This window comes from Haliaeetus albicilla, chromosome 19 (genome assembly GCF_947461875.1).
Source record: "Haliaeetus albicilla chromosome 19, bHalAlb1.1, whole genome shotgun sequence".
NCBI classification, from domain to species: domain Eukaryota; kingdom Metazoa; phylum Chordata; class Aves; order Accipitriformes; family Accipitridae; genus Haliaeetus; species Haliaeetus albicilla.
This window is the reverse complement of record NC_091501.1, coordinates 2,401,891-2,427,984: the sequence shown is the minus strand read 5'-3', so window position 1 is coordinate 2,427,984 and position 26,094 is coordinate 2,401,891. Positions and strand designations below refer to the sequence as shown.

Here is a 26,094-nt window from a genome sequence, read left to right as displayed (position 1 = left end):
GAGCCTGAGGCTGGGGGACTCTAAGCTCTGGTCTTCTGCTGCTGTTCCTTCCTCCTTTTCCTCCTGGCTGCCCCCTGCCAGCAGCCCAGCAGCCACAGATCTTCGTCCCTGCTATCGACAATGTCTGGTTCAGTAGATGACGTGCCCTGCATGAACTTTGAAGCCAACATATTTGCAAAGAGCCTGTGCCAGCACTGTTTCCGAGCCGCAGGGGCTCACCAGCATGCTATCCAGGTGAGCTCCTCCATCCCACCTGGAGGCTATGAATTCTTCATTAAGGGCCCCTTTGTTCCATGTTGGGACTCCATGTGCCTTTGTAGAGATGGAAATCCCTAAGACAAAGGCTCAGCCGGACTTTCTAGATGTCTTTGGGGAAAAGCTGCATGGGGAGAGAGTCTTCCCAGGCATGGGAATCCATCATTTAACCGTGCCCAGGTCAGAGCCGGGAGCTGCCTTAGCAGGGAAGAGCTGGACACCAGGTACCAGGGGCTTGATAGATCCTGGAAGGGAAAGCAGGGATGTTGCAGATGCAAAGCTACAAGGAGGGAAGGGGCGACTGGCAGAGCAGGGACCCGCCCTGGATTAATCTCTGCTTGATGCCTGCCAGCATTTACATCCTGCCTTGCCTAAAATGTTGTCCTGGTGGCTGTCCCTGTGGCCCCTGGCTGTTGGTTTAGGGCCAGGGCTGAGTCCTGTCCCTGGGGCAGCTGCAGTGAGCTGGTCTCAGGGAGGGGGGAGAAGCAGGAGGGGGATAAATCTCACAGAATTTTGGGCTCTGGATACCTTGATCCAACATGGTCCTTCGGCACAGGGCCGGACGCAAAAGCTGCTTGGCTGCCTCCGACTGGGTGACAGCCGGTTTCATGTTCACGGAGGGTTTCGTGTTGTTCGCTGTCCTCCAGGAGCGACTGGCCTGGGATGATTAAATAGTAATGAGCCTCCCTCTCTCTTTCTTGCCCTCTCCCTCTCTCCCCCTGGCCCTGGGCCCTCTAAGGTTACCTCAGCCCTTCGCCCACGATCTGCTCAGAGCCATCGCCTCTGAGCGAATCCTGGTGCGGGCGAGACGCTGGAGGGAAGGCGGTGTGGACAGCCGGCTCCCTGGAGCCTCCCCCGCTGCTGCTCGTAAGCCCCGCAGGTAACGGGGCTGGGGAGGATGCTGAGATGCCTGCAAGCCCTGACAGAGAGAGAGAGGCAGGGGCTGGGGCTACAGCCTTCTCTGCAAAAATCTCCCTCCCTCTTGGCTCCATTGCTTCACCTCGGGTTATCTGGGTGGCGAGGGAGAGCGGCTGCCAGCAGCATCAACTCTGATGTGGCGGGGGGGCAGCTTCCCTGAGCCCTTATCCACACGCGCTGTCTCTGGGATGCCTGCAGCGTTCAGCATCAAAGAGGAGCGTGCTGGGCCTCTCTGGCTCCTGAAGTAGGAGAAAAATCTCAACGGTGAGCTGGGAGAGGCATCAAGAGCCCCAGAGGCCAGGCTGCTCTCGGAGGAGGTAGAAGAAGCAGGTGTTTACGAACGGCAGCCTTCCTCCTCATCCTCAACACGCTGATTGCACCATTGCACCCCCTTCTTCCTCGCAGGAGCATGCCGTGGAGGTCGCAGGGCGTGATGGCAGCAGCGACGCAGACCCAGGCGGGCCCTGGGATGCTCTCCGTATTTTAACCCCGCAGTGCGAGGTATACGTGTGCGTGGGGCCAGTGGAGGGGACGGAGCGGTGAGTACCAGCTGGGAGCTGCGCTGCTCCAACGAGCACCCTTGGTGGGAAGAACGGAGGAGGGGGAGCAGGAAGCCAAGCAGGGGGAAATTAAATGCCTTCTCCCTGATGCTCTGCACACCAGTGCCTGGGAAAAAAGGGCTGAGCAACCTCCACGCCATGCCCTCTAGCTGGATTCCTCTTGGCTGTCCCAGGAGAGGTCAGGGGGCCACCAAAAGAGTCGTCTTCTTCCTCACTGCCTCTAGAGCAAGGGTAGTGGTCCCAGGATGGGCTCTGCCAGCCTCTGCCCATCCAGTAGAGAGAAAGCCGGTATGGCTTGGACTGCTGGCACTGCCACCCACCCCTGAGCTCTGCGGGCTGTGCTGACCACCAGCTGTCCTCTCTCCCTGACCCACAGCTGGCACGAGAGCAGGGGATATCCCCCACTCAGCCCTGGAGCTGAGGGTGAGCACAGAGAAACCGGCACCGACCCCAGCGCCTGTGCCGAAGCCAACTCTACGCTTGCCAGGGTGAGATGGGGATCTTTTGTGGTCTGGGTTATTTTGCTCTCACCAGCCCCCTCGGCTCTTCAATACCACTTCTGCTGGGCACATTCAGAAGGTCCTGAGATGTGAGGGGGGATCAGCTGAGACCCTTAATCCCCACAAATGAGGCTCTCCCCCTAAAGAGCACATGAGATTTGCTCTTGGATTCCCCCATGCGGACTTCCCTATGTTGTTTCTTGCCATGCCCATTGCTGTTGGGCTGGGGTCATCTTATGCTCACCCAGCTCCTTTCCTGGTTCCTTTTTACCAGCAGCTTTGGGCTGAACGGGCTCTAACTTCTCATATATGCTCTTACCTCCTTCCAGCCCACAAAAGCCACCAGTCCCCATTGCAGAGATCTGCCCTATCTTGTCTCCCAGGACGGGGAAATGACCCGGTTGTGGGACAACACTTTGGGATCAGGCAAACGGGACATGATGAGCTACACAGGCCACAAGGAGGAGATGCGGCCACGAGCCCTGCAGGCAGACAGAGCCAGGTGGGCTCAGCCCGTTCCCTCTGGATCCTGGGTGAGAACTGAGGCCCAGGGCTTTAGGAAAGAAATCTGCCCGCTGAAAGCAGGTACACTTGGTTTGCTCCCGTGTGAGATCCTAGTTCTGGTTTGCTTTCCACCCGGGGGTCTCTGAAGTTCATGGCAGATCTCTATTTAGATTTAGCATCTCTTTACCCAGTTCTGATCCCGGGAGGCATTCAACACCTCCGTGGCCACCATGCAAAGGGATGAGGCCCACAGTCTATGAGACGGCATCTCTGTGTGTGCTGACCATGAACCGTGGGTCTCCCGGGTGTTCTCTGTCTGCATGGTTTGGCGTGCCCTCGGCTCGCAGTGCTGCATCCCAACACTCCCGCCCCGCTTGGAGGGAATCTGGGTTTTATCTCTGCCCTCCTGGACCGTTTCTAGCTCTCCTCCGAAGACCTGCTTTGCCGTGGATGTGGTGGCATCCCGCGTTGCTCGTGCCTCCCCCAGTAACGGCCTTCTCCCCGTCCCAGACCGCCGTCCCACCAGCCAGAAGCCCGAGGAGAGCTGGCCGAAGCACCGGAAAACCGACCCTCCCTGGGCATCCACCCCGCCACGTGCCACCACCGGCTCCTCGCTGGCCCGCGGTGACCCGTTGGCCGGCGGCGGGCACCTTGCCGGCTCCCGGGTTCGGGAGCCCCGTGGGCACCCCGGTGGCGGGGGCACGGAGGGACGGCACGGGCTGGAGAGGCAGGAGTACACGGTGCTGGCGGACCTGCCCAAGCCCAAACGCCTCAGCCAGCGGGATGCTGTCGACCGCTGTGGTTCCCGCACGCTCAGCCCCGGCCGGGTGGAGGTGGAGAGGATATTTGGCTGCGAACGCAGGTGAGAAGCAACGGGTCTCCATGGTGGTCAGAGGTGGGGGATTGCCCCCCCTTATGCTGCCGGGGGGCCCCCACCTCCAAATCGCTGTGCCTCAGGGAGAGAGCAGGGCTAGGTGGCAAAGCTTAGCTTTCAGCTGTGCTTAAATTTCCCTTAAAACAAGGATTGGGTTTAGGCTCAGCACCTCCTGGCCTGGGATGCTCCCCCATTGCGGCACGCAGGCAGCTGAGGCCGTTGGAAAGGTGGAGTGAAGCTGAGCTGCTGGAGGTGGAGGGAGCAGCCCACCCTCCTCATCCTCACAGCCACCTCCTGGAAGCTGCAGGACATGCCGCAAAGCAGGGCAAGCCACGGAAAGGGGAAGGACGGAGGTGGTCCCCACTCCCAGCATCAGTGGCTCCCCAGGGATCCAGGGTCCACTGTAGGAGCCGCTCAGGAACGGACTGGGAATGCCAAGAAGTACCCAGTGCTGGTTGGGTCCTGGCTGGAGAAGCAAGAGTGGCTCCAGCATCGGTGGTACAGGGCAGGAGGGGATGTAAATGGGGACCAGGGAAGTATCCTGGGCAGGTGGGTGGGATGTGAAGGACCAGAGGGAGGGAAGCTTAAGGAATAGTATGAAGAAGACACGGGTGAGGCAGCAGGACCCAAAAGCTGGGGTGGTTGAAGGCACGGGGACAGGGAGAGGCTACGGCGCACACAGTGTCTGGGGCAGGCGGAGGGAGGTCTGTGGGGTCAGGCTTAGATGGAGTGGGGTCCGCAGGGGCTCTGCCTCTGAGCTGAACCTGGCAGCGGCCAGACAAACTCTGTGTGCCCGTAGGAAATCGGAGACCCTGGAGGCCTTCCAGGCCTTGGAGGAGGGCCGCGTGGACCGGCTCGATGGCAAGACCCCAGTGCCACCCAGCAAAGGCCACCTAGTCCAGAGGCAGTCCAGCCCCAGCCTGCCCAGGGAGGTGAGGCTTGGCTGCGTGGCAGGACCCCATCCCAACTCCCCAAGCTGCGTTGCTTTTTCCTGCCACGTTTTCCTCTATTTCTGCCATGTGTTTCTCTCTTCCAGTCCCCTGCTTCCCCTTCCCTCTATTCCCAGCACTCCCCCTGCCATGGACTGGGACTCTTGGCTCTTAAATGGCAGCAGCCCTTTCACCCTTTGGGTGCAAGAGGCTTCTCTTCAGTACAGGCTGGCTCCATGCACAGGGGTGCAATTGCCGTCTGGGGAACTATTTAAACCAAATTGTCTCCCAGCCCTAATCCCATCTTGTTCCCGCTCATCGGCATTTATTTTTTTTTTTTAAAGAGGACTCTCTGCTCTCTCTCCCCCATGTCCCTAGGGTCAGCGGCTCTCCTGGCACCTCGAGCAGCACAGCAGAGACCCCAAGGAGCCCCTCCATTCCCCCAGCCTGACTCGACACCCCGAGAAGGCCAGCAGGAACCGGGGAGATCCCCAGCGCCCTGCCAGCCCCGGCTGGCTGCTGGAGAAAGGCAGCTGGAGCCCACGTTCCGCAAGTCTGTCCCACCGGTCAGAGAGGAGGGCAGGGGAGCCCACAAGCCCTCCCTGGCACTCAGAAAAAAGCTGGAGGAGCCGAGGGGAGCCTGGCCGCCCCCAAAACTCGGAGAGGGGTCGAGCCACCTGGCAGGCTGGGGGTACAGGGCAAGCCCCAGAAAGGAAGAGCCGAGGGGACTCCCTGCACCCTGCGGGCCCTGGGAAAGGCTCGGATAACAGCAGGCTGAGCCGGCTAGGGCCACCGCCACGGTCCCTCAGTCCCGGGAGATGTACGGAGAGCATGTGGAGAAGCCAGAAGGAGATCTCCCCTCCCGGCCCAGTGCGGGGGGCAGAGAGGCAACGGGTGAAGCCGGGCAAGCCGCTGCACCCTGGGGGGCCCGGGAAGCCATCCGAATGCGGCTGGCAGAGCCTCCAGGAAAAGCTGCAGCCCTCCCACCCCGGGAAGGGCACCGGCAATGACTGGAAAGGTCGAGGCAAGCCCCTGCGCCCTGTGAGCCCAACACGACCGCTGGAGCAGGACTGCAGGGGTCGGGGGGATGCCCACCAAGCGCAGGTGTGGGAAAAGAACTGGAAGCGCCAACAGAGGCCAGTGTGCCATGCCGACTTGATGCGCCAGCTGGAAGGAGACTGGAAAAGCCCCACTAGATGTCTGGATGTAGGGCTACAGCCGGATGACAGCTGGAAAAGGCCTGAGAGTCCAGCACAGCGGCTGGAGGATGAGTGGAAGGGTCCTGAGCACACTCGAGACACAAACAATCCAGAGAAGCCATTGGAAAGCAACTGGGGGAACAAGAGGCTTCTCATTTACCTTGTGAGTAGGGCAGGAGCCAGAGCTCATAGGGATCCCACCAGGCATAAAACTGGCAAGCACAGGGTGGGTGGGTCCCCGGGATGCAATTCCGTGCACCCCGGATCCTCTGCTTCTCCAGGGGAGCTGCGCTGTCTGCTTGACACTGGGAGGAGGGAGGATGCTTCCCCCACCATCCCGTGCCAGGAGGCGGATGCTCGGATCTGGGAAACCTAGGCAAGGACTAAACCCCCATGGCTTCATCTCCTGCTTTCTCCCCCTGCAGCCCCAGCTGGATGGAGGCACCTTCCCACCGCAGAGCAGCACCGGCTCCTCAGGAAGCCTGCAGCCACATTCGAACGCCAGTGAGAAGCGCAATAAGGTAGGGGCCAGGCCCTGGGAATGGTGAGGAAGGGCAGCTGCCCTTCCCTGGAAGTCACTGTGGGCAGCACCTGGGTCTCCAGCACTTGATCTGAGGAGGATCAGCACGGTGCTGCCTTCCCATGACCTCTTGGACACCATGCTCACTAAACACCCCCCCTTTCCTTTGTCCTTCGCCCATTTCTCAGGTGGGGAAACTGAGGCACAGAGCCTTTTTTTTTTTAAAGCCAGAGAGAGGCAAGCAGTAGACCTAGGACAAAAAACTCAGCATAGCTGCTTTACTTCCCTTTATTACTGCCCGGTGCTGCGATGGCACCGAGGGTTTTATGGGGATGAAGTGGGCTTTAGCAGCATGAAAGAAGATATGGTCAATTGTGTTGGCGTTCCTGGGATACCAAAAATGGCATGGGAGCGGCTCTGGAGGGCTGCAGAAAGTGTCCCGGGAGCCCGTGTAGCTGGCAGCTGCGCCCGAGTGCCTGCCTCTATCCCTTCTCCGTGTGCATCAGTCGTCTTGGCCAGGTTGTCCCCTGCTAGTGCCTGGCTTTGTGCTTTATACAAGGACAAACTGCAGCCGGGCAGGAAGCTCCCAAAGGCCTCTGAAACTTGAAACGGGTGATATCCCTTCCCTCGCTTCCCTGCCCAGGGCTGGAGAGGAGCCCAAAGCCCTGAGCTCTCCCTGCACACCTGGGGCTGGTTCACCCCACCTATTCCAGGTTTCTTCAGCACCGAGCTCTGGGCCAGACACCTTTGCTTTGCCTTGCGGTGAGAAGCATCGCCTCACTGTAATTGCACAGGGGAGCCCGGCATTTTGGCATACGCAGCCCCTGCCCCTTTTCCTTTGCGACCCTCTCTAGCAATTCCCCTTCCCGATGCCAGCTGGCTTTCTGGTGGCACCAGAGGCCCCCCCCCCCGGACCTGCTGCCACCTCCGCCAAGCTTGCAAATCCCTGCTTTAGGGGTTGATTTGGGGGTTGGGGACGGGGGATAAAACCGAGCAGCTTCAAGACCGAAGGTGAAGAACCCGCTGTGTTGCAACACACATGGACGGGACTGCTGAAAACCCCTGCCTGTAAAAGATCCGTGCCTGAAAAAAAAAAAAATCCTTGCCTGAAAAAAAAAAAAAAAATTAATAATCCCTGCCTGAAAGAAAACCCTGCCTGCACAAGGGCTGGGCTGCCCGGGGGTCCCTCCCCAGGCTTCATCTTTACCCGGGCCCGCGGGGAAGGAGGGGGACGCGGCTCCAGCCCCAGCATCGCCGCCGTCCCGGGGCCGACCCCCCCGCCACCCCCCCGCTTTTCCGCGCTGCCCGGCGGCCTCGCCCGCCCCACCGGCTCCATTGGCTGCGGGCGGCCGGGGCGGCGGCGGCTGGCTGCTATTGGCCTACCGGGGCCCTCCCAGGAAGTTTAGGGGGAGGAAAGAAAAGTTTTTTTGGGTTGATTTCCCCCCACCCCCCCCGCCGCCTTTTCTTCTTTTTTTTTTTTTTTTTTTTTTTTTTCCAAATTGCAAAAAAAAAAAAAAAGGGAGCGTGGGGCAGGCGGCGGAGCGGGCATGGTGGGGCCACGGAAGCCGCCCGGCCGCTGAAGCCGCCCCGCCGCCCTGGCTGCCAGCGCCCGGCCCCGCCGCGACCCCGGTCCCGGTCGTCCCGGTCCCGGTCGTCCCGGTCCCGGTGGTCCCGGTCCCGGTCCCGGTCCCGCCGCCGGCCGCGGTGCCCCCGCCATGACGGTGAGTCGGGACCGGCCCGCGGGGTTTGGGGTGGGTTGGGGGGGGGATTTCTCCACCCGGCCGCTCTCCTTCTCTTTCGGCCGGGCCTTAGGGGTGCCCGGCGGGATCACAGCGGGGCTGGGGAAGGGGCGGCGGGGCCCCCCCGGCTGGCAGCAGCCGCCTCTGCGGGGTCCCTGCTGCTCCCCGGGGGGCACTCCGGCTGAGGGGTCGGTGCCCCCTTGTCCGCCTTCCCCATCACCGCCGGGTACCCCTCCAGGGCTCCCCTCAGCCGCTTCGTTAGAGACGGGCACCAGCCCACCTAGACAGACATCCCAAAGCTGAGGCCTGCCGAGCTCACCGCACCGATGACCGCAGTCGGATGTGAAATCCGCATCCCCCCCCCCCCGCCTCCTCACCCCCGGGTGTGGGGAGCTCCTGCTCCCTGTGGGAACCAGATGCGGTTTCGGGGCAGGGAGCATCCCACCCCTGGGGCAAGGCTTCCTCGGTGCGGGTGCCTGCCGGCCCGAGAGGAAGGTTGTTGAGCAGAGTGGGGTAATGGAGGTGACAGGCCGGGCTGTGCCCGCCGGCGTTTCGCGCGGGGGCGGTGGGAAAGGGCGAGCCTGTCGCCCGCTTGCTTTTGCAGCACGTCAAGATTCGAGAGCTGCATGGGTGCCCCAGCCTAGGAGCGGTTTTGCTTCCACTAAACTGAGCCGGAGCGGTTTTGCTTTGTGTTTTGGCCTGGGGCCCGCGCCTTGCGAAGCAGGTTCCCTTTTTGGAGGAGAGAAGACGTTGTGCTTTCCGGGAGGCCGAGAGCCCCTTGCACCATCTCTCAGAGGTGAAGGAGCGCTCCAGGACCTGCGGTCCTGAGGAGCTTTTGGGAGCGGGAAGAGCAGGAGGCACGGCGATGGAAGGAGCACACCTGACCATCCCAGCTTTCCCCCCCTCGGACACTGAGCTTTCTCAGCCTGCCGCAGCCTCTTCTCCACTTCTTCATTCCAGCGCCTCTGTACCACCCAGGAGCCATTCTTTCGCTCCCACCCCATTCCCTTTCCTTCTTTGGTGTTTACATTCTTCAGATACTTGCAGGCTGTTATCACCTCCCCTGTAGCCCTTCTTCAGCCAGAACGGGCAGCTGCCTCTCCTTAACCTGCTCTTGTAAGCCAGTCCTTCCAGATGTCACCTATGTCCCCAGCTCCTTGGGACCCCCTCCAGTGCCTCTACCCGGCCAGCTGTGGGGCTGAACATATAACTCTGGTGGGTACGGATGCAACCAGGCAAAATTGCTGCTGCCACCTCCCAAGCCTAAGCCTCTCCATCCGCAGCCCCGAGCTGCGTTGCAGGGCCGTGCATTTTTACCGGGGGTGCATCCTGCCGCATCCTTGCATCTCCGGCACCCGGATCTCTCCCAGCGGTTCGGCTTTCCTGGATATTTCCTCCTCCCACTGCTGAGCCGTTTCCTCTGGGTGGGGGGTTCGGTTTGAACCCCGCTCTTTTCTCTGCTGGTATCCTGAGCTCTTTATGCCGGATGAGGAAGCTGAATTTGGTTGTGGGGAGGGGGAGAAGAGTGGCTTTAAGCACTTTGTGCATGAACTGATGCCTCGTCCTATGGTACCGGCCCCTCTTTGACAAGAATAGTTCAAAGCCGATTCCAGAGCTGCGGCTCTGTGTCTGGGAGTGGCAGGGAAAATGGGGCTGGCAGGGAAAATGACCCCTGTGCAATTCACCCGCTTGGGAGAAGCCCTCCGGGGGGATTTTCTGGCCCCAGCACTGCATCAGGGGCAGTGGTTCTGGCAGGACTTTTTGCTGGTTTTCCCAGGGGCATACAGCCAGTTAACATTCGTTATTTTGGCACCTAATGCTTTGGGATTGTAAATCCTCAATCAGACGAGACCCAGCTGATCCGTACAAAACTCCCAAACAGGAGTTCTTTTGCTCCCTGTATTGTTTTTCCACCTCCGCAGAGCCTGCCCGCAGAGAACCTCTTCTGCCGAGCACACGTGCGTCCCGGGAGGGGGGAAGGTTGCGCTTTGACGTTTCGCCTCCTTTCCTTCCCTCCTGCCGCTCCCAGTTCGGAGCCGGAGCTGAAGTCACCGGATTGGAAGGGATAACGGGAAAAAGGGTGGAGCTGCTGCCACGGGGAAGGAATTAATTTTCGGGGTGCTTTTTCAGGGCGGCAGTGGGACGTTCGGGTCCGTAGGGATGGGAATGCGTGCGTCCCCCTCGTCTCCCAGCTGCCAGCGGCGCCCATCACCTCTGCGGGAGGTGAGGTGTGGGAGTCCCCCGTGCCCTTTCGCTCCGGTTTCCCTGCCTGCCTCCCTTCCCGGGCGGCTCGGGGCCACCGTTGGATGCTTCTGGCCAGGCCTGAAGCTGTAGCAGCCGGTGACCCTCCCCTTGGCGGGCTTCCCCATGCTTGCTCGAACCAATAGCCAGAGCGTCGCGGTGGGCCGGGACGTCCTCGGTTCTTGCCGCCCCATAACCTTGGGTGTAACCCAAGAGCAGCAGCTCGGGGAGATGAAAGCAGGGGAAGGCTCAGCCCAGCTGGGCGGCCGGGGAGCTGGGCTTGCCGGGCAGCCGCGGCCGGCCGCCGGGCTCGTTCGGGGGGTGCAGAGTGGCCCGTCGGCTTGCCGAGCCACCCCTTCTCGGCAGCTTGGTCGCGGGTGGTAGTTGTGGCACGTGAGGGACTGCTGGTGGCTTCCTCCGGGCTGGCAGGTCTGCTGCAGACCGCTGGGAGGTCCAGCTCTGGCACCGTCACCTCTCCGTCACTGTCCCCGCCTGGTTCGGCTGCAGAAGAAGGGGCAGATCGGCAAACTCTGGCTTCCCCGGGGAGAAGAGGCATTGGGCTGAATTATTTGGTGGTGCAACTTCTCCGGAGCCAGCAGGGTTGGGAGGAGGGAGCAGCTCGAGCCTGTTTGGCTGAAGGCAAAGCCAGGGAGAGCGGTTCCCCTGAGTCAGCTCTCTGAAGCTCCACCTTGGGAAGGAGATAAACTGGTTGGGGATGCCGCACCAGTGGCGTGAGGTTAGGAGGAGGTGGGGGGTGGGGGGAAACTTCTTTCTAGCACGGGGTGATCTGGGTGAAACTCTGTTCGTCCTCCTCTTCCGTAGCTGTGGCTGAGGCTGGGCAGAGGGCAAGCTCTGCAGCAGGAGGGGGCAGAAAGAGCTGGGTAAGAGAGGAGCCCCCAGCATCTTGGAGAGTCTTAGAGAGGGTCGAGGATCAAGCGTTGGTTGTGACTCTGATTTCATCTCTACCCTGGGGCACGTCGTTTAAAGGCAACGTGTTTTCACAGTTGTTGAATTGCCTCCTGGACGTTTGCGGTGAGGGCTGTTTCTTGTAGAGAGCTGCTTGTGTCTTTAATAAATGATCAGTGGTGAAGTTACCGGCGGGACGTAGCTCTGGGGCACGGATGGCGGATGGCGAGGGTTTGGACAAGGCCTGTGGTTCTTTGCAACTCTGCCTCTGTCTCCAAGGCAAGCCCCGTCGGTGGCGGTGGAGCACTCCCTTCTGCCCGCTCCCCTTGTCCCTGCCTCCCCCTCTCTGAATAAATACCTCCAAGGCACCTTGTGGAAACCTCCCTGCTGCATATTTTCCTTCAATTTTTTTTTTAAACCTCTTTCCTTATCTCCTGCTTCCTCTTACAGGAACAACTGCCTGCTGCCAAGAGCTAAATCCAGTTCTCCTTCACCACTGGGTCCTACACCCCCATGAGTTTCCTAAAAGCGATGCCAGGCTATTCCCACTGTCTTTCTGCCACTGGGGACTCGCCTTCCATCCCCTGGCATGAAAAGCCCTTTTGTGGGTTTCTCCAAGACAGTAACCCTCTGTTTTGTCCTTTCCTCTCCAGCCGGATCTCCTCAATTTCAAGAAGGGATGGATGTCCATTCTGGACGAGCCGGGAGAGGTAAGCCCGAGGCGAGGGTCTGCCTCTTCCCCCAGCCCCTGCAGCTATTGATCCCCTGGTGAACAGCTGATTTCCTTCCCCCTCACTTGCTGAGGTCGCTCCTGCTGGGAAGGACAGCGGGAAGCCTTTGGTGGAGGTGCCTCGCTTTGTGTGCGGGCACGGAGGTTCGCCCGGTGCCCCTCTCCCAGCCGAGGGGCACGAGGGGGAGCTGGAAGGGACGTGGAGGAGGGGGAAGAGGAGGCCGAGAGGTCACGGCGCAGAGCGTCCCTCCCTGTTCCTACGCTTCCCCCGGTAACTGCTTATCCGTTTCCCTCCTGTCTTTTCCCTTCCCTCCCCGTGCCCAATCCACCCGCAGTGGAAGAAACATTGGTTCGTGCTGACCGACTCGAGCCTGAGGTATTACCGGGACTCGAACGCGGAGGAGGTAAGCACGGCCGGACTTTCTCCAGCCCCTGTCCTCCTTCCCGGCCAAGGGGGGAGAGGACCGCAGCCCTGGCACGACCAGCACGCTCCCGGGAGAAGCGGCAGCGTCACGTCCTCCTGAAAGGCGCTGGAGGTGGCGAGCTGCTCTTTGCCAAGGGGTGACGAAGAGGACGGGTGTCTGAAGGCGGGCCAGTGGGGTGGTGAAACCTGGGGGGGCTGTCAGTGGTGGGAGGTGAGGAGAAGGGCCGGTCCTGTGGCTGGGCATCTCTGACGCTCTCCATCCACGCTGCTGACTCCCCGTGCTGTGTGGGAGCTGTGGGGTGAAGGCAGAGGCAGCCTGCGCTTCTGTTAGGGTGCCGGCAGGTGATGGGGGGCTTTTTCAAAGCTGGGTTTGCACTGATGTCCTAGCGGGTGGCCGTGCTTGCAGGCTGATGACCTTGACGGAGAAATCGACCTCCGCTCCTGCACAGACGTGACGGAGTTCGCAGTGCAGCGCAACTATGGCTTCCAGATACACGTGAGTGTCCGGCACCGTGTGGACACGGGGCAGCAGCACCAAGGGACGCCGGGTGGGAATGCGCGCTCCCTCCCTGTGCCGAGATGCCGAGAGGCAAGCCGTGCAAACCTTTTGCCAGGATGGTGGCCCAGCAAGGCTGGTCAGTGACGTGTGGGTGGCAGTGCTCAGGGACACGAGTGCTGCCCGCCTGCAAAGGGAGGAGGAGGAGGCAGCTTTGCAGGGCTGGCCAAAGGCTGTGCTGGAGACGGCCCAGGAGCCGAGCTGAATGCCAGGAGTGTTTACTTGACCCGTTGGCCAAGGCAGCTTCTCTAGAGCCTTGGGGAGGGAGAGGCAAGCACTGCAGATCTCAGTGTAACCTGGCTGACCGTGCTCCGAGTAATAGCCTGTACCCTGGATCTGGCGCCGGTACAATCCTGTCCTTGGCTACTTGCTGTAGCAGCAGGAGGTGGCTGCTAAGGCAGTACAAAAAACTGTATTTCTGTGGGTGTGCAGGGCTGGGCACTTCATGGTCTGGGTTTCCCTGTAGCCTGCTGCTGTACCCCAGCGCTGGTGCCCAGCTCCCAGCACCTGAACAGCTGGATTGCACCGGCTCACATTTGGCCAAGTGTGCCAGCAAAGTTTCTTTTGCCTTTGCTTGGAGATGGTCTCATGAAGGATGCGTAACGGGCTTCCCCACAAAGAGCGTGTCTCCGCTCCCACCCCTCCTCCTGGCCCCGAGAGTCTTTGAGACAGCGGGTGGCCTCTCTAACACTGTCCAGCACCCACGCAAGCGGGTGCCCGGGGGTCTCAGGGAGCAAGTGGGAGCTGCCTGCACCTCTGCTGGGCACTGACAGGGTCTCTGTTGCCTCCCTGTTGCAGACGAAGGATGCCGTCTTCACCTTGTCAGCAATGACCTCGGGCATCCGGCGCAACTGGATCGAAGCCCTGAGGAAGAATGTGCGCCCAGTCAGCGCTCCGGACGTCACCAAGTAAGAGCTGCCCCGTGCCGCTTCTCCTCTTCCCGCTCTTGCTGCCCCTCTCCCCTGGCAGGCAGGGACTGGGAAGGCCCCTCTGGAAATCCGGCTGCTCCCAGATCAGCCCTGCCCTCCGCTCCTCCTGAACATGGCCCAGATACACCAGCTGGTGACGGGGGAGGAGAGCCTGATGGCTCCTGCTCTTGCACCCGCATTTTGCCTTGCCACATCAGTTTAGCCAGGTTTCTCCACCAGCATGGCTGGAACCAGAGGTGAATCATTCCCACCCTATGGAGGAACCCCTTTCCCCGAGGGCTGGGATGCTACAGACCCAGCTCCATGCTCAGGGTGGGGTTTTGTAACGCTGGGCTGAGCAAGGGCTGAGCCTTGGGCAGTTGGCAGCGTCTCCACCGGCATCCTTTCCCACGTGGTGCCTCTCCTTCACTGGCTGCTGCTCTGGTTTCAGGCTCTCTGACTGCGATAAGGAGAACTCCTTCCGTAACTGCGTCCCCCAGAAGGGCTCACTCCGGACAGAGGAGCAGCAGCGGCCGGGCTTGGGCTCCGAGGGGAGCTCGAAGGGTGGTCACTGGAAGGCGGACGGGCAGCGCCATGCCTTTGACTACGTGGAGCTGTCTCCCTTGCCGCAGGACCCTGGGAATCATGGGTCCCTGCAGAGGACAAGAGGGAGTTTGAGGATCTCTGACCGAACTCCCAAGCATGAGGAGCTGGAGCGGGATCTGGCCGTCCGTTCAGAGGAGAGGCGAAAATGGTTTGAGACCCCCGACGGCAGGGTCCCAAACAGCGATGGCCCAGCAGGAGACTCTTCCCGCAAGGTGGGGGAGCAGGACCTCCCCGCTCCCCCGCTTTCAGAGGACCAGCGGGTTCGGCTGAATGAGGAGATAGAGAAGAAGTGGCTGGAGCTGGAACGCCTGCCCTTGAAAGACTCGCGGCGAGTGCCCTTGATGGCACTGCTGAACCAGAGCAAGGGGGGCCATGGAGACACCAATGAGGCGCTGAAAAAGGAGGTAAGAGCATCCCTAGTCTCTGAAAGTGGGATTCTGGTGGCCCCTTAATGTGGTGCCTGGAAGCAGGAGGCTCTGCAGAAGAGCAAGGCAGAGGTGCAGGGAGATGTTCATTCTTTCTGGCTCCATTTGCCACCCCTTGAGTGCATGGGAGCTTTTGCAACCAGGTAACGCGAGGCTGGAGACCTGCTCTTGCGCACCTGGAGAGGTTCCCCAGGCCACATTTTGGTCCAGGATAAGTTAGTTGGTGGCACTGCTTGCATGGAGTCTGTGTTTCCCAGGAGTACATCCACAGCCTCTCTTCTCTGGCTGTTCCCAAGCCTGCAAGTGCTTTACCTCCCAGCCTTTGAAAAGAGCCGTGCACTTGTCTGTCGTCCCAGCTACCCATGCAGTGGTGGTTTCCTCCAGCACGGATCCACCTCTGGAATTTGGGATGTCTCCTCCCCTCCTTGCTAGCCCTTACCAGGCTGGGGCTGCCTTTGCCGATTTGGTCCCTTGGCAGGCAGCCATTCCCGTGGGAAGCGGCCATCTCCGTTGGCCGCGCATGGTCCTCCCCATCCCTAAGCCCAGGGTTCGAATGCGGCACGTTGGTCAGGCCGCGGCACTTTTCCAACCCTGGCTGAGCATCTCTCTCCCCTCCCTGGTGCAGGTCCAGTCACTGCGGGCGCAGCTGGAGTCCTGCCGGGCCCGAAACGAGAGCCTTCGAGAGGCAGCGAAATCCCAGGGAGACGGCCACGTGCCCCGGGGGTACATCTCACAGGTGAGCAGGGCGCTGGACATGGGACCCTGGGGTCACTCCCAGTCCCAAACTGGGAAACGCTGGGACTCGGCTCATTGCCGAGCAGGTATCGCTAATCATTGGGTTGCCATGGTGACCCTAAGTGAGCCCACTTGTAATCAATGTTAATTATATAAAGGCTGGTGCGTGTTGCCTGGCCTTAAAGGGGCCAGAGTATAAATGGGGAGGAGGAGGAGGAGCCGGAGAGGGAGAGGTGCAGGTGCAGGATCTGTGCCCCGCTTTGTGCATGATGCTGGCCTGGACTGGGGGGGTGAGCTGTCCCCCAGCTCGGGAGCGGGTCAGCAGCTTTCTGCCAAGCTGCCTGCGCGTTCCCCGGCGGTTTGCGGCTCACCACATGTGGTTCTTGCTAACAGGGGCTCCCGAATCCCTTGTTAAAAGCAGTCCGTCAGGCCCTGGGGAGCTCCCATCCCTGCCAGAGCCGCCCGAGCCCTGAAGGTCACTTTGACAGCACAGCCCGTTCGTTTGCTGGGACGGCACGTGGGAAAGCCCGCCAAGCAGAGTTTGCTCATGCTTCAGCCTCTCGCTTCTCTTTGTTTATTTATTTCCACCCCCCGTGGTCTCGTCTGAAACAAGCGGGGTCACATCCCGTAGGGATTTCCTGGGCGGAGGCTGCCGTTCCACCACGCTGTGGAGATTTCAGGATGTGCCCTATGTGTTGAAAGATACTGGGGGGGGGATGGAAATTGGGGCTGGCAAAGCCTGTTGCAGTCATTTGGCTGTACCTAGCCCAGATAAAGAAACTCACATGTTCCGTGGTGCCCAGACCAGCCACTTAGCAGTCGCTCTGTCATCTTGATCTAATATTTACAGCTCACAGGCCTCTTTATGGTCAAAAAAAAGCAAAAGAAGTGGGGAGGAATGGCACCTTATCTTCCTAATAACTTCGCTCAAAAGGCCAGCATTTCACATCTGAGGCCAAACCTGACCTTTCCCCAAAGGGCTCGTGTTCTCTCAGCCTGCTGAGGTTCGCTGCCAGTCTGTGGACAGATCACCAAATCGATCCCTCGCCTTTTCCTCTCCTCTGGTCGATCTGTGAAGCTTCCCAGCTTCCCATGTCTCAGTAGGGATTTAGCCAGCAAGGACTTGCATTCCCACAATGTGTTCCAGTGCCCTTTATATCAGCCTTTGCCTTAGTACTGGGGGAAGGAATGGGGTGGCAAGGGGCTGTTGGGGGACACGATGGTTTCCTGGCTCTCTACTGATGTCTTAGAGGCCCTGGCTTTTTAAAATAATACTCTGGCATGGTTTGGTGGTGAACAAACCCTTCCTGAGAGGCTTGAGGCAGTGCTGCCAGCATCTGGAGGGAGAGCAGAGGCGTAGCTCCAAGGTGGGAACTGCTTTGCTTTGCTGTAACACCAGTTAACCACAGCGCTTAGCGGTGAAAGACCCATCCCCTTGGTCTCAGAGCCATCAGAAAGGAGGGTGAGCTGTGTGAGGGGGATCCCTAAGCATTAGGCTTTGGGGAGGGCTCTTTGGCAGCCTCTGTCAGGCTGCAGGGCAGTGCAGGGTGTCACTTTTCAGGAGAAGAGGCTCAGCTTTCATTGATTCTGGGGGATGCTGCTTCATTTAAAAAGCAGATGAGATGCGGTTCTCTGGCAGTGCAGCCTGGTGGAGGGTCTGGACTGGGGTGTCGGGTGCATTATTCCCAGCTCTTGGCTCAAGAGGAACGTTCTTGTCTTGCTGCTTTAGTTTTAAGAACAGCAAGAGGAATGTTTCTTCCTCTGCAAAGCACAAGGGGATCGCAAGATGTGTGGCCCTGTCAAATGGTTGGGTTCAGTGATAACCTCGCTTTGAGAAGGAAAAGACCCTCCTGGGAAGTGGTCTCACTCCTCGCAAAATGGCCCTGGACTCGGGTGAGGTTTGCAAAGGCAAACATTAGCCCAGCCAGGTGCCTGTCCTGGCCTGAGCCCTTCCTCCTGCCCTCCTGGTCCCTCACCACTCCTTTCCCTGGCACGGCAGGAGGCCTGCGAGCGCAGCCTGGCTGAGATGGAGTCATCCCACCAGCAAGTGATGGAGGAGCTCCAGAGGCACCACCAGCGGGAGCTAGAGCGGCTGCGGCAGGAGAAGGAGCGGCTCCTCGCAGAGGAGGCGGCGGCGACAGCAGCAGGTAGGAGCGAACACCAAGCCGTGTCCCCGCTCAGCTGGGTCCCTTCCACCTCTCCCAAATGTTTCTTGCCAGAAACCAGTCATCCCAGTCATCTGGAGCCACGCCGCTGACCCTACTGGTGTGAGGCTGATGTTCCTTGGAGCATGAGCTTTGTGCTTCTCGGACCTGTGCTGCAGGGGTCTGTTTGGGTTCGGGGGGGATGGGGTGTAAAGATGCTGTGGGAGATGGGGTCTTGCCCCTGTGGATGGGTGGGAGGGGGCCAGCACCTTCTTGTAGGCAGGCAGGGCTGGCAGAGGTGGCAGGGAGCTCCCACACTGCACTGTGTTATTCTCAGCAGCATTTGGTCCATCGGGATGATCCTGGGGCATGGAGAAGGTGGGGGATGCCCTGAGGGCAGAAGGGAAGGAGAGGGAATCTGCAAAGACAGGTCCCGGAGCCTGCAGCAGAAAGAGCTCAGCCAGTTCCCTGGCATGGTTTCCCCAGATGTGCCGGAGCTGGCACAGCCTGATCCCCCATCTCCCGTTGTCGCCCTCTGCAGCCATCGAGGCGCTGAAGAAAGCCCACCGGGAGGAGATGAACAAGGAGCTGGGCAGGACACGAAGCTTCCAGCAATGCAGCTCGGTCTCAGATGCCCTCCAGAAGCAGCACCAGTAAGAAACCACTTCTCCCGCTTCCCTTGCCCGATGCTGCCGCCCTGTGCCAGTGTCACCGCACCCCACCTGCGGCCGTAGCCCCCAGCTCTCCCTCCTGCCGCCTCCCCAGCTCTTTCCCCGGGGATGGTGGGTGACCAGCGGAGCCTGCCAGGGCTGCTGGAGCTGTAGGGCAGGGGGGTTTATCCCCTGCTTGGCTATTTTCCCTATAGCACCTCTGTGTTCCCTACAGGACTTCTGTTTTCCCTGTAGCTTCTTCCCTCTATTTTCTTTATGGAAAGCTCCTCCGTTTCTCCTGCATGGCCTGAAGCTCCTAGAAGCACCATGCTCGTGTGCAGGAGGGTGGGAACTGAAGCCTTGGTCCACATGGAGCATTTTTTTGTGCCAATGACCGATGTGGGCAGAGGCTGCCCATGGCAGGGGGGAAGGTGATGCTGATGGCCAGGGGCCAGCGAGGGTTGTGGGGCAGCAATGAGCTGGTGGCCTCTTTGGCAGGTTGGACGTGGATTCCCTGAAGCGGGAGCTGCAAGTGCTTTCTGAGCAGTATTCCCAAAAGTGCCTGGAAATCGGGGATCTCACCCAGAAAGCAGAGGAGCGGGAGCAGACACTGCAGCGCTGTCAGCAGGAGGGGAAGGAGCTCCTCCGGAAAAACCAGGCAAGAGAAGGGATTTCCCCACCAGCAGAGACCGCAGAGTGCGTTCCTCCCTTGCACAGCACAGCCTCTCTGTTTAAAACTCCCCTACCTGTTTTGTATTTGTTCCCTTCTGAGGTTTTATCATCAGAAAGAAAAAAAATTAAGAGTTAGAGGCTGTAGATGGGCTTATCTTAACTATGGGGTTAAATACGGCAAGTGTATTCTGCTACTTGTAGGTGCTGCCGTTGCCTATGGGCAGGGGCTTACAAGGAGGTCTCTAAGCTAAAGCAGGGCTGGCATAAGATGGAGGGGCCAGGACAGCAGAGAGGCCTGTGCCATGGCTACTCTGATGTCTTTTGGTTTTGCCTGCAGGAGCTGCAGACCCGCCTCTCGGATGAGATCGGGAAGCTGCGAAGCTTTATTTCGTCACGAAGCTCTGGAGACCGCTCTCCGCACAACAACGAGCGGAGCTCCTGCGAGCTGGAGGTATGAGGGTCCTCTCCGGCTGTCCCGCTGCCTCTGTCCCTACCCCGTGCTGGGGGTCTCGTCCTCGCAGTGGTTTTGGCTTGGAGCGTGTGGGAGGGGGTTGCCGCATGGAGCAGCGGGGCTGGTGTGGGAAGCAGGTACGCAAGCTTCCCCTCCGCCGCTTTCCCCGGGCCGCTCGTGCTCTTTCCTGCTCCGGCCCTCCTGGCCCTTCCTTCCTTTTCCACCACCGCGCTTGCGCCAGGGCCGGCTGGCCTTTCCGAAATGGTGGCTCTTTGAGTCACCTCTGGTTCCTCTCCCACCTCCCCGGCGTAGGTGCTGCTGCGGGTGAAGGAGAACGAGCTCCAGTACCTAAAGAAAGAGGTGCAGTGCCTGCGGGAGGAGCTGCAGATGATGCAAAAGGTTGGTGTTTTCTGGGAGCCATTGGGAAAGCGGCAGGAGAAGGAGGAGAAGGGAGGGAGGGGAGCACCAGCGCTGCTTGTCAACAGGGTTCAGCTGGGTTTGATGGGATGCTCAGGCCAAACCCTCTTGTCACCTGTGCTCCTTGTCCCTGCTCGCTCCGAAGCGCATAGCAGCCGTGTGCTCCAGACAGCGTGGGCTGGTGTAGATTTACCTTGTACCAGGGAAAAATGTCATGGAGACTTTGCTTCTGGTTTCCCCAGATGTATGTACCTATAAGTGTGGACAAGCCAGGAGCCCTTCTTTCCCAGATGGGAAGCCTGGGTGACTCCTGCCCAGAAAACTCCACTTCCCCAGCCACTTTTCTCTTCCCCTTTTGTCCCCTCACTGGGTGGATGTGTTTCCTTGGGCACCGTTGCTGGGTGTGCTGCTCCCTCCACTGGCAGCAGCTCCTTCAGAGGGATTTTCAAAGACCCCTGCCAAAGGGGTACCTGAAAGAGGCTTTGAGATTCAGTGACGCTCCAGGAGTTTACAACTTTCTCACTTAAGTTTTTTGCCGAATAAGTGGCTGGGACCAGCCCTTTCAGCGGCCTGCGTCTCTGGTGGGGTTTATTTTTCCAATACGGCTGGCCCAAACACGCATGAGCCATGGTAAAGCTCACATCGCCTCCTCAATTCTGATGCTGCAGATCCCCACTGCTGTGGGACCAGTGACTCTGCCTTCCTCCCCAGCCCAGGGTTTGGGAAGTGCTACCTCCACGCTCTTCTTCTGAACGGTTTCTGCGTGGTCCAGATTGGGATGGGCTTCAAACCCAGGGCTGGCTCCCCCCTCCTCACCTGCTGGTCCTTCTCCCTCCCCTGGCAGGATAAGAGATTTGCCTCAGGGAAATACCAAGATGTCTATGCAGAGCTGAATCACATTAAGGTGCGCTCGGAGCGAGAGATCGAGCAGCTGAAGGAGCACCTGCGCCTGGCCATGGCGGCTCTGCAGGAGAAGGAGTCACTGTGCAACAGCATCGGCGAGTAACGGTGAGCGTCGGGGATGCTGCGATGTTCCCTGCAGGTGCAGGTGGCTGAGACCAGCTGCGCCACTTTGACAGGGGGATGGAAGCCACCGGTTCCTCCCGCTCCACTCTGCTGAAACTTTAGGCTTAAACTCTTCCTTCTCTGCTTCTTGCATCCTCTCATACTGCACCCCTGGCCCTCCTGTCATCCCTGACATTCTCCCAAGGTCCCCAGCCCCCTTCTTGCTGCGCTGCTCTTGATGCTCCTGCAGCCAGCACCAACTACTGCTTAACCGGGCTGGAGGTGGGAGCCGGCGATCTGCTGGCCTTTGCCCTGTGGCTTGGGTGACAGCGCGGGGGCAGTTATGCGCTACTTTACGTAGGTGATGTTTCTGCTGCGTTTGCCTTTGAAGCGGTTTCATCGCAGCATGGAAATTTTAGGTCTGCATCAAAGCAGCCCCGACTAGACCCAGCCTTCCTCCCACGCTCACCTGCAGGCATCCCCGCTGCGGCTGGGGAGGGAAGCAGGGTGACGGGAACGCGGGCGTCCCGTTGTCCAGAACGCTTCTGCTCCTTGCTTGGATGCCGTGGCTGTCGGGATTGGGGTCACCCTGCTCCGCCAGCGCTTGCTGGTGAGCACTGAGATGAGTTTGTCTGTAGCAGCGTGTAAGGCGGCCATCTCCCAGGGGAGCAGAAGGGACGGCATTTCTGCGCTCGGTGGAGCCTTTCTAAACCGTTTCTGGTTTTGTCTCTCTCTAGGTCTGCTCTTCATTTGTTTATCTGTTCTCGGTTTGTATTTGCTCCATTCCTCACTTGCGGGGAGGGGGAGGTTGAATCCCATCCGTTATTGCCTTGGCGAGGAATCCCACACCCCTCTCAACCTCCTCACTCCCCTCCCAAAGCTTTTTTGATGAACCCCTTTTGCCTGCGTACCTGAGCACGTTGTTTGGACTGGCTCCTTACATGCACCTTCTCCAGGATTTTATATGTGAAAATTATATTTTGTAGAGGAATTTTTTCCCCCTGGGAAGAAGGGGAAGAGGAGGGGGGAGAACTCGTACTACATCACCAGCATTTTCTAACCTGAAAAAGAGAATCTGGTTTTCCCCCCCTCCCCAGCCTCATTGCTCCCAGCCACACCGCCACCTTCAGCACATATTCCCTCTCTTCCAAATGTCTCCGTGGCCCCGCTGGGATGCACGGCAACGACCACGCTCCCCCTCCCGTGCCAGCCCCGGGGACCTGCGGAGAAGACATGCAAGCCATAGGAGGGAGTCGCCGGGGCAGTCTGCCATGGACGTGCTTGCCTGGGACTTTTGAAAGAGGAGACCTTGGCAAGAGTCCGCATGATCGAGCTCTCTCCGTGACTGTCCTTTGGCTCCTTCAAGAACCCAAACTGGCAGGAGCCCAGAGCCACGGGGCTTCTCCTTTCTGGGGAAGAGGAGCTGTGAGGCTGCTATTGCACCCGCCAGAGCCAACCTCCCCCAAGGTGGCAGCTGCTGCTGCTCTGCTGTGCCCTTCAACTTTTAACTTAATAAAATCTTCCCCTTTCGCTGAGAAAAATGTGTTCCTCGGGGCGAAGGCTTGCCACGTGGCCCTAACCCAGTGTGGCAGTGGGGGGTCATTTTTCCAGGTTCCTGTGTGATTTTGGGGCATCTTGACCTGTCACTTCTCTCCCTCTGGATTTGGGGAGAGAAAGCAGCTGGAGCACTCCCAGACCCTGGCGGGAGAGCGAGTGGAGCCCTGCAGTGCCGTTATCCAGCTGTCTGCTCCACCTTTGGGTTCAAGGGGGGAAATAATCTGCTTCACCACACCGGTCCGAAAATCCCACATGGACCTTCAGCCTGGGCTGCATTAGTAAATCTAGTATCGGTGGAGGCAGATGGCACTGCAAATTACTGGTAGAGTATGTCTAGATCCTGGGGGAGATCAGAGGGATCTCAAATGCTTTCCTCCTCATGTTTTTGGGTGAAGCACGTTGCTTTTCAGCAGGATGGAGGATCTGGGGGTGACTGCTCCTCGTTCAGCCCCATCCCAATGTAAACGTGAGCTGTTGCTCTGCAGAGAGGCCGCTGACAATTACAGAAGAGCCCTAATTGCGGGTTTGTGCCAGGGCTGGAGGCACCGTCTGAAGAGGGGAAGATGAAGGGGTCAAGGAGGACCCGTGGATGGAGGTGATGGATGCTTTGGCTGAGAGGCTGGAGTACTGCAAGAGATGGGGATGGAAGCAGGGCGTAAGGACGCAGTGGCAGCCACAGTGAGGAGAGTTAGGGCAGCCTTCGCTCAGCCCGCGATAACCTCGCCGTGGTATCCGTGGCCCCTGGGGCGGGGGGGGTGCAGGCAAATGCAAGACCCCCTCCTCCATGGGCACGGCTGTGTCGACTGCTTTCCCCAGGTAAGGCAAGCCGCTTCGTAAGTCACAAATTCTGGTAAAACAGGGTTGCAGGCTTTTGTCGTGCGCGTGAGGTCCTCGGGCAACCCGGCGGATGGTGCAAGAGGCCAGGCGCCAAGCTTGGCAGCCGGCTCCCCGTTGCGCCCGTGCAGAGCCAAGGCTTGCTCTCGCTGGTGCTTGGCCTCATGCCTCCAGCCTAGAAACCCTCCCATCCGAGGTCCAGGCTTTTCCCCCTGCTTCCCAGCAAGGACATGGCTGTTGCCATCGAGTTTGGGACGGGGCGAGCATTCGGCACGCCGCGGGGTTGAGATGGGAAGGCAGGCAGGGCTTGGTCTTGCCACGGGAGATTGGTAGGGACCAAGACAGGAGGAAAAAAAAAAGCAGGGTTCAGGGCATGGTGTTCTGGGCTGGAGGGGGTGCATGCGTTGTTTTTGGAAAAAACAACAGTCTGCCTGGTTGTACCTGCTCCTGGAGGAGGAAACCCCCCAAAAGTAGGGCACTGGGGGCAAGCTGAGGGTGAGCGAGGGGTGAACTGCAGAGTGCTGGTGTGTGCGGCTCGCCAGCCCCTTCCCCGAGGGGTTCGGTATCTTGTGTTTGTTTGGGTTGGTTTGTTGGCGTGGTGGTTTTGTTGTTTGTTTGGGGTTTTTTTTTCCCCTTCCTGACTGGGGGCTGCTGACCCCGATAAACGTGTCGCGTAAGCGTGGGTGAAATGTGTGGGTGCTTGACATGCTGTTGAGCTGCCCCTCCTCGAGGCTCTGCAGCTGCAGATCAGCCACCGGCTCGGTAGGAGCGTCCCGTCATCCCGGGGTGATGGGAGCTGCCACCTCCCAAACCAGCACGGCATTAATCAGGCGGCCCCCGTCTCGCCTGTGGCTGGGCGATACGGTCGCCCTGTCGTCTCTGCATTGCTATCTCCTGGGTGCAGGGGAGCTGGGTGGGGGGAGAGCAGTGGGAAGAGAAGGCGGCAAAAATGCCCACGGGTGACAGGCATGATGGCCGGAGGGAGGCCAGCTCTCCGTCGCATCTCGCAAAGCCCAAAAAGCACCCCAAAGCGATGTCTGTACCCCATCCCCTTGCTCGCAGCTGGGTTGTGGCTGCAAGAAATGTCCCAGCCTCAAGCGCAGGGAGAACCCGCGGCCACACAGTGCCCTGGTTTCATGAGAGCCAGCACCCCAACTCACATAAGTAGCTTGCCCTTAAAAACCAGCTCATAAATCTTTTAAAACACTGGTAATCGGTCCAGCAGCCAGAGGCAATTCCCTTTTGCCATTTACTGGTATCGTTAAAGCCTGCTCTGCCGTTAGCAGCAGCCAGGACTGCGTGTCCGTGCTGGGCTGACCGCACTGTATTGCACGCCAGGGCTGAAGCTCTGATGAGCAAGGCTGGAAAATCAGCTAATTTCCCTGTTTGGCCACTAAAAAGGCACTGAAGCTCTTGGATCTGAGTGCCAGTGAGGCCACGTCCCGCTGCTGGGGATTTGGAGCCTTTTTGAAAATGGAAACCAGGTAAAATAATATGTTGCTGGCATTAGTCACCAGAAGTGCCCCGGTGCATTCGGATGCCAATGAACAGCCATCCTGCCCCTACAAGGCAGGGGCTGATACCCAGTGGATCCATAGCACATCCACAATGGACACGGTTTGACCATTTAAGACGAAATCCACAGCTGGAAGTGCATAAATCCTTTTGGGGTCTGGCTGAATGCAGTGTGTGGAGGGAGGAGAAGATAAATGGGATTATGGGGAGGATTCCTCTGCCAGGCTCTGTCTTCTGGGGTTCGTTGGAGAAGCGGGACTTCCCCACCTCTGCCGACTAAATGCCAGAAATGGGAGGCACAGGAGGCTTGGAGCGGTTGGGTAGCTCTCCTCGAGGAGAAAAGGGGGTGCAGGGAGTAACCCACCCCAGCCCATGCATGGTGGCAGGTTCCTGTGGCCAGAAATACAGGCACGAGCCCAAGCTGGGCACAGGGGACTGGGTGGCCTATGGGAATAATTTTTCCTTCTGGATGAGCCCCCCCATGCTGCCTGCAGTGGGGTGCTGGACCCCACTTCCCAGAGGCAGCGGGGCTTGCATTGCTCTGCAGCACCTGCATCCCATTTCCAGCCCTAGCATCCTGCCAGGGGCCGGAAAATTCCTCACGATCCTGGCCAACTCATCTTAAGGATGCATCAGTGTAACAGTGCTGGGTTCAAGGGGTACTTTCCAATATCAAGTGGGACACTTAGGGGTTACCTTGACTGGGATCCCCCCCCATGTGCAAGACCAGCAGCAGCCTGATGGGCTGTGACCACCCGTACGCCTTCCCTCCACCAAGTCACTTGGGGGCATGGGATTTTCCCCCTATTCTAACTGGCTAAAAAATAGGGAGCTAGTCTGGATGAAAGGGTCAGAACCGCCATGTATAGAGGAGAGGGTGTTTGCCCGCCAGCAGCAGCACGCGCCGGAGGAGGCTGAACAACCTCGGTCGACTGCGGGAGCTGCCCAGGTGATCGGTTGAGATTAGACCCTTAATTTTCAGCTGGCTAAAGTTAGGTGAAGCATCTGCCCTCCTTCCTCCCTGCCTCCCCCTCTGCTTGCCTCCCCATCACTGCGCTGCCCTGATAACGGCTGCCTGGTTTTTCAGGCTGGAGGCTCTGCGGTCAGCCGGCGGTGCTGTACCAACCCCGGGGGCTTGGGGCCAATCCTTACACCCCCACCCCTCCCATCTACCCTCCGAGCCCCGCATATGTCTGAGCCGCTTCTGACGGTTAAAAACTTGGATGCAAATAAAAGCAGATGGGGTGTTATCTGCGTGCACCTGGGTTGCCTACGTGCAGGCAGCCAGCGACGGCGGTTTATTCCTGGCTAGGAAAAATG

The 26,094-nt window shown here is 59.3% G+C and overlaps 1 protein-coding gene across 5 annotated transcripts; it reads left to right on the top strand.

Annotated features, from left to right (window-relative positions):
• On the top strand, window positions 1-22,409 carry TRIOBP (TRIO and F-actin binding protein). 5 transcript variants are annotated; one of them, XM_069807280.1, is made up of 19 exons: window positions 1-234; window positions 1,579-1,712; window positions 3,159-3,599; window positions 4,411-4,543; window positions 4,919-5,902; window positions 6,165-6,260; window positions 11,799-11,855; window positions 12,211-12,279; window positions 12,706-12,795; window positions 13,654-13,763; window positions 14,215-14,773; window positions 15,420-15,530; window positions 17,529-17,676; window positions 18,215-18,326; window positions 18,822-18,981; window positions 19,333-19,446; window positions 19,759-19,845; window positions 20,708-20,871; window positions 21,606-22,409. In XM_069807280.1, exons 1-18 carry the CDS (start codon window positions 121-123, stop codon window positions 20,867-20,869), a joined length of 3,681 nt encoding a protein of 1,226 aa, XP_069663381.1. In that variant the 5' UTR covers window positions 1-120; the 3' UTR covers window positions 20,870-20,871; window positions 21,606-22,409. The 5 variants fall into 5 exon arrangements, with proteins under 5 accessions (XP_069663381.1, XP_069663385.1, XP_069663386.1 ...); XM_069807285.1 differs by lacking the exons at window positions 1-234; window positions 1,579-1,712; window positions 3,159-3,599; ... (1 more) ...; window positions 4,919-5,902; window positions 6,165-6,260 and adding exons at window positions 7,772-7,897; window positions 7,943-7,980; XM_069807284.1 differs by lacking the exons at window positions 1-234; window positions 1,579-1,712; window positions 3,159-3,599; ... (1 more) ...; window positions 4,919-5,902; window positions 6,165-6,260 and adding an exon at window positions 7,761-7,980.
• Window positions 22,410-26,094: the final 3,685 nt, after the last annotated feature.

Bases quoted from the DNA above. Each gene is read 5' to 3' on its own strand.
- TRIOBP (XM_069807280.1), top strand. From the start codon at position 121: ATGTCTGGTTCAGTAGATGACGTGCCCTGCATGAACTTTGAAGCCAAC. The intron at 1,713-3,158 runs GTGAGTACCAGC...GACCGTTTCTAG, and splicing joins CCAGTGGAGGGGACGGAGCG to CTCTCCTCCGAAGACCTGCT. The intron at 12,280-12,705 runs GTAAGCACGGCC...CCGTGCTTGCAG, and splicing joins GGGACTCGAACGCGGAGGAG to GCTGATGACCTTGACGGAGA.